We start from the raw sequence: 6000 nt of genomic DNA, 5'->3' as shown, positions 1-6000 counted from the left end.
TGATTATAATAGAATCAGGGACATAGAAAGGGAATGGACTGACTATTCTTGGGGGGGAAAGGGGTGTGGGGGGTGCGGCAAGAGATTGGACAATAATCGTGCACCTATGGATGAGGACACTGGGTGGGGAGTGTGGGCAGAGGGTGGGGTGGGAACTGGGTGGAGGGGAGTTATGGTGGGAAAAAAGAGGAACCAATGTAATAATCTGAACAATAAAGATTTAATTTAAAAAAAAAAGAGGGAGAAGAGAAAGGAAATTCACATTCCTCACATGCACCAGGCACAGTGTACTTATACATAAGGTCTCTATTCATTCTTATAACAACCCTGGCAAGTCAGGTATTTCCCATTTTACAGAAAATCAGACTTAGGGAGGTTAAGTAACTTAGCCAAGATCACAACCATCGAGTAGCAGTCCTGGAATGAGAAACACATTTGGTTAGGTTAGTCCACACCATTTCTTCTTACCTCCTGCTGATTCTTTCCAAGAAGGGCCATCCAATGATCCTATTCTAAATCCTTCAAAATGCCTCCCCATCTATATTATACTGTGAACTCATAGACAAAGCAACCATCCTTATAGTCTCAAACTTTTTAGTCTTGAGATTTCTTTACACTTAAAGATTGAGGATCCCAAATTGCTTTTGTTTATGTGGCTTATATTTATAAATATTTACCATATTAAGCATTAAACTGAGAAACTGAAAAATTATTAATTCATGTAAAAATAAGCCCTTAATGTTAACACAAATTCTTTATGCAAAATGAATTTATTATCCTAAACAAAAGAAAACTGTGTCATAAGTGGCACTGTTTTACACTTGTGCTAGTCTCTAATGCAGTGGTTCTCAACCTTGGCTGCACATTAGAATCACCTGGGAATCTTCTTAAAATCCTGATTTCTGGGCCTCATCTTCCGGAAATTCTGTTTCTTTGTTATGGGGTGGGGCCACAACATTAGTAACAAAGAAACAGAATTTCCGGAGGATGAGGCCCAGAAATCAGAATTTTAAAAAGATTCCCAGGTGATTCTAATGTGCAGCCAAGGTTGAGAACCACTGCTCTAATGTATGGTTTAATAGAAAACCGATGGATTCTCATATTTGCTTCTATATTTAATCTATTATGATACGTTGTTTTGGTTTAAGTATAAGAAGAAAATCTGGCTTCATACAGATATGTACTTGGAAAAGAGAAGTCTTTTAGTAAGTAGATCATTGTAGATCTTCGATGCTACAACAAAACTAGGTAAGTAGTAGTTTCTCATATATCAACTAGATGCCCGGTGCATGAAATTCATGCACTGGGCGTTGGGGGCGGGGGGGCGGTGCTCAGCCCAGCCTGCACCCTCTCGCAGTCCGGGAGCCCTCAGGGGATGTCCGAATGATGGCTTAGGCCCGCTCTCTGTGGGGAGCAGGACTAAGCTAGCAGTTGGACATCCTTAGCGCTACTGGAGAGGCTCCCGCCACCGCCGCTGCACTCACCAGCCGTGAGCCTGGCTTCTGGCTGAGCAGCGCGCTCCACCTGTGGGAGCACACTGACCACCAGGGGGCAGCTCCTGCGTTAAGCATCTGCCCCCTGGTGGTCAGTGCGCATCATAGCGACTGGTTGTTCCGCCATTCAGTCAATTTGCATACTAGCCTTTTATTATATAGGATATCAATGCGAATTTTTCATACTTTGTTAATATGAAAATCCAGTTTTATCTTGCATTTTTGATAGATCTTTTATAAAATTATACACAGGTAACATCACGCATTGGTAACTAGGAAAATATTATTTCACTGAGTTATGCAGTCTGAGACCATAAGAATAGTTGCTTTGTCTATGAGTTCCCAAATGCTGACATCATTTCATTACACATTGTGAAAAACACATTCATTAATAGCCCCATCTAAGTATTGGGAAGCTGTTAACGTTAGGGTGGTAGATACAAGTTTTCCAAAATTTTAACTTTCATTTGAAAGTTGAAATTTTTACCTTAGACAACAAATGTTGTCAGTTGTTTTTCTTGAAGTGGCAGGCTCATGCTGTTCATTTGAGAAAATGTGTACCAGATTCCCTAGTCTGAATAACCATTGTTTGTCTATCACTCTTTCAAGCAAAAATAGTGTTCCATGAAAAAAGTCAGCTAGTTCATCTCAGAGCTCAACCTCATAAATCTTTTAAGTTAATCATACTTCAGTATGCAGAGTGCCTGAGGAATAATTCCCAGTTTTGTCAAACAGAATAAGTACAATTATTCAAAGACAAACATGTAATAAAAATAAAAACATCTTTGATGAAGGAAAAAAAAAGAAATAACACTGGAATTTTTATCATGAGTTTGTGGCAATGAGGAAGTCACTGATTCCTTACATAGTTTACCCTCTGATTTTTACACCCTCAATGCAAATGTAACAGAGTGAAAGGGACAAAGAAAATCTGTGTATTATGATGAATACTTCTGGCCTTATGGATCCCTTCAGAGGGTCTGAGAGACCCCATGGACCATCCTTTGAGAAACAATGATCTAATATTTGGACCTAATACAATATCTGAAGGCCATTATTAAATATACACAATAAAATCCAATTGTCTTTCTTCCAGGCAATCTCATTACATGCTCACCATTTGTTGATGCTTCTACCTGCACGCCATCTTGTCTTCCCACATCACTGTACAACTGAGGAATGGTCTGATCTACCAGAGTAGGTGTCTCAGTACAGATGGGATAATTCTCTACATGAAAATGCTGCTGCTGCATCTGTGGCACAAAGACCATGGAGTGCCAGTAGTTGTGATGATAGCACTTGGGCAAGAGAGGGAAAAAACAAACGCTTTAAGAAAATATCCATTTTCTTAAAGTAGCACAATTCCTGTCTAAAAAAAAAAAAAAAGTTGGGCCATAATTTTCAAGTGGGGTAACAGTGATTTTTTTTACCTAAAAGATATAGAAAACCTATTCTCTATTACAACTTTCAGATCTTTTGCAGCATCTGTATTTCATATTTGGACTTAGAAATTCTTTTAGGAAAGGACCTGAAGGAAATTAGAGATATACACAATGACATGCATATAGAGATGCCTTTTATAGCATTATTTTTAAAAGCAAAACACATTAAACAACCTAAATATTAAACAACAGAGAACAAGATGAATGAATTATGATATATCCATGATGGAACACAATACAGGAAATTTAAAAAATCATACTGTCAAATATTTTTTAAACACTCATATTATTGCCCTAGCCAGTTTTGCTCAGTGGATAGAGCATCAGCCTACGGACTAAAGGGTCCCAGGTTCGATTCCAGTCAAAATGCCCGGGATTCCCAGTAGGTGGTGTGCAGGAGGCAGCTGATCAATGATTCTCTCTCATCACTGATGTTTCTATCTCTCTCTACCTCCCTTCCTCTCTGAAATCAATAAAAATATATTTAAAAACAACAACAAAAACGTTCATATTATTGAAAGTTCACAAAATTAAAAATCATAGTCCATATTTTGTAAAATAAACTGAAAAATATATCAAAGTATACTGTGATTATACAGATGATTTTGGTTTTCTTTATACCATAGCATTTTTCAGATGTACTATAATGAATGCTATTCCACTCAATACAAAAATTACTGTATTTTTCTGTATTTCCTTATATTCCCATGATGTTAAATGCAGGAAGAATATTTTAGAATGCCTCAGCCTTGTGGAATGAATTAGAACATTTCCACATGTGACTATAATAATCTAACATAACTGAAGTGGCAAGAAGTTTATTTTTTCAATTCTCAAAATTTCTTTTATGAAATATAGTCTCAAAGAACAAAAAAACCCACTCCATACTCTTAATTTATAAATGTGTGGCAGTTGGATAAGTTAATTTTCTGGAAATTGTATATCCAAGGTTTTAAGGAAATCAGTGTCTGGGAATATTAACTACTTTGAGCATTATCCAGGAGACTATCTAGATTACTATCTGCCAAATATTAAGATGCATCATTACTTTTCCAGAAATATACCATCTTGTTATGTCAGAAGACAAGTCTATCTCAGGGGAAAATGATCCCTGAAAGAATAAAAGAGCCCTTACCTGAAATCAGACACCTTCCAGTGATACTAAGGTATTTGTCAAGTACCCACATTTTACAACTCAGAGAAGTGGTGAAAATCAAGTGTTTTGCAAATATCTATGAATAGGCAAATGCTTAAAAATAATACAGTTCTTTAAATATCTGAATTTGTCAGGTTACTTTTCACATGAAATACAAAAATAGCCATAAAAATATTTTAAGCAGGATAAATAACCCAATTATTATTTTGAGACAGAAAAACATAGTGAAGTTTTGGCACATGATGTTAAATATGGAGGTCAATATGTGCTAAAGTTGTGCTGCTTAGAGTCGCTGCTCACCACTATTTACCAACTATACTATAAGAGAAACAGAAGCACTAGGAGGCTAAAGTAGAAAAGTGACCTATATCATCTTCAGAGATATTTTATAATGACAGAAATAAAACTTTTAGGGCCTTCACAATATTCTTGACTCTGGAAGTTCAAGAGTCTGATTATCAAAACAGCATCTACTGTATTTTTAATAGTTAGCAATTTTAACAGGACTCTTACCTGCAATCCCAGATTGAAATAGTACTGCAAAACTTTTGTATCTAAAATAAAAAATTTTAATTTTAGTGACTAGATGATATAAACAATTAGAACTACCATTTAAAAGCTTTTCTGTTTAAGTATTAAGGTAGATAACTAATGTAGTCTCCTGACATCAACACAACACTCAAATCTACTTTACAGTAAATGACCATTTACCTACAACTACAGGTAAGGTCATTTTCTGATCCAAGGTTTAAATAACCAAATATATATTCTATTTCTATTCTTAATATTATCAATTATTACAGAAATGCCATTCTACTAATATTTAAGAAGAATCCGGTAAAGGCATTTCCTTGCTCATCCCAAGGCTAAAATTTTACTTCAATACAAATGTACTATCTAAGCAATCATATTGTTTCTCAGTTGATGAAGCTACTACATAGTACAAATTAAATGCTCTACTAATACGGAGAGATAAGTGATGTCTATGGAGATAAGTACTACTTACCAAGTAATTTACTTTGGTTGTAGTTAACACGACTAACCACCAGTAGAACTCCAAAAAGAGGAGGTAATGAGCAAAGTAACTCAAAATAAGTTAAATTCTAAGGTGATAAAATTTCTCTAGATATCATATATCCGTAGCAATTATTATTCACAATAGCAAAAAGGTGAAAACAACCCAAATGTCTATCAACCAATAGATAATAAAATGTGGTGTATCCATACAATGGAACATTAGTCAGCCATAAAAAGAAACGAAGTACTAATACATGATACACTGTTAACAAAACAGGAAATCAAGAAGAGTTAATATTTTATATGGCCTGGAGAGAAGAAGGAAGGGAGATAAAGATGAGTACTTCATCATAGTCAGGTTTTAAGTGAAAGTAAGAAAGCCAAGGGAAAATGACTACCAAGTAGCTAGAGACAAGTACCTGAAACTTCAAAGGCCAGGATTCGATAGATTTCGGAATAATCTACATAAAGGTGATACTGAAATTTTAAGGCACAGAAAAAGAACAAAATAGAGTTGAAGATGATCTTGGTGACTACCTTAGGGGCTGGAAAAAAATAACAAAATAGAATAGAGAAGCAGCTAGAAAATTCAAGAGAATGTTATAGAAAAGAAAGTATAAATAAGCTACAAACAATTTTCAACTACAATTCTCTTTTGAGAAACACTGCCAAACTGAGGAGTAACAAAGAACATCCAATGGAAAGCTACTCCTTAGTTTAATTAAAGAAACAAGTATAGTTTAAGTATAGAAACAAGTATAGTTTAATTATAGAAACATGGCTGAAATCCAAGGCATATTAGACCCCTAATTCCTAAAAAACAAAAACAAAACAACCTTATTCCAAGTCTTGAAAATTCAGTTGGAATCCCAAATATTAAATGTCAAAAGAT

The 6000-nt window shown here is 35.3% G+C and overlaps 1 protein-coding gene across 1 annotated transcript in view; it reads right to left on the bottom strand.

Moving 5' to 3' along the window:
- The window catches only part of ALG13 (ALG13, UDP-N-acetylglucosaminyltransferase subunit), an 87659-nt gene that overhangs the window by 7690 nt on the left and 73969 nt on the right, over window positions 1–6000 (bottom strand). Inside the window, 2 exon segments of the mRNA XM_005886343.2 lie at window positions 2611–2791; window positions 4605–4645. Of these exon segments, the coding sequence (XP_005886405.2) occupies window positions 2611–2791; window positions 4605–4645 (222 nt within the window).

Source organism: Myotis brandtii, unplaced genomic scaffold (genome assembly GCF_000412655.1).
Source record: "Myotis brandtii unplaced genomic scaffold, ASM41265v1 scaffold973, whole genome shotgun sequence".
Lineage (NCBI taxonomy): Eukaryota > Metazoa > Chordata > Mammalia > Chiroptera > Vespertilionidae > Myotis > Myotis brandtii.
The sequence above is the reverse complement of the archived record's forward strand: the minus strand, read 5'-3'. Positions and strand labels throughout refer to the sequence as shown.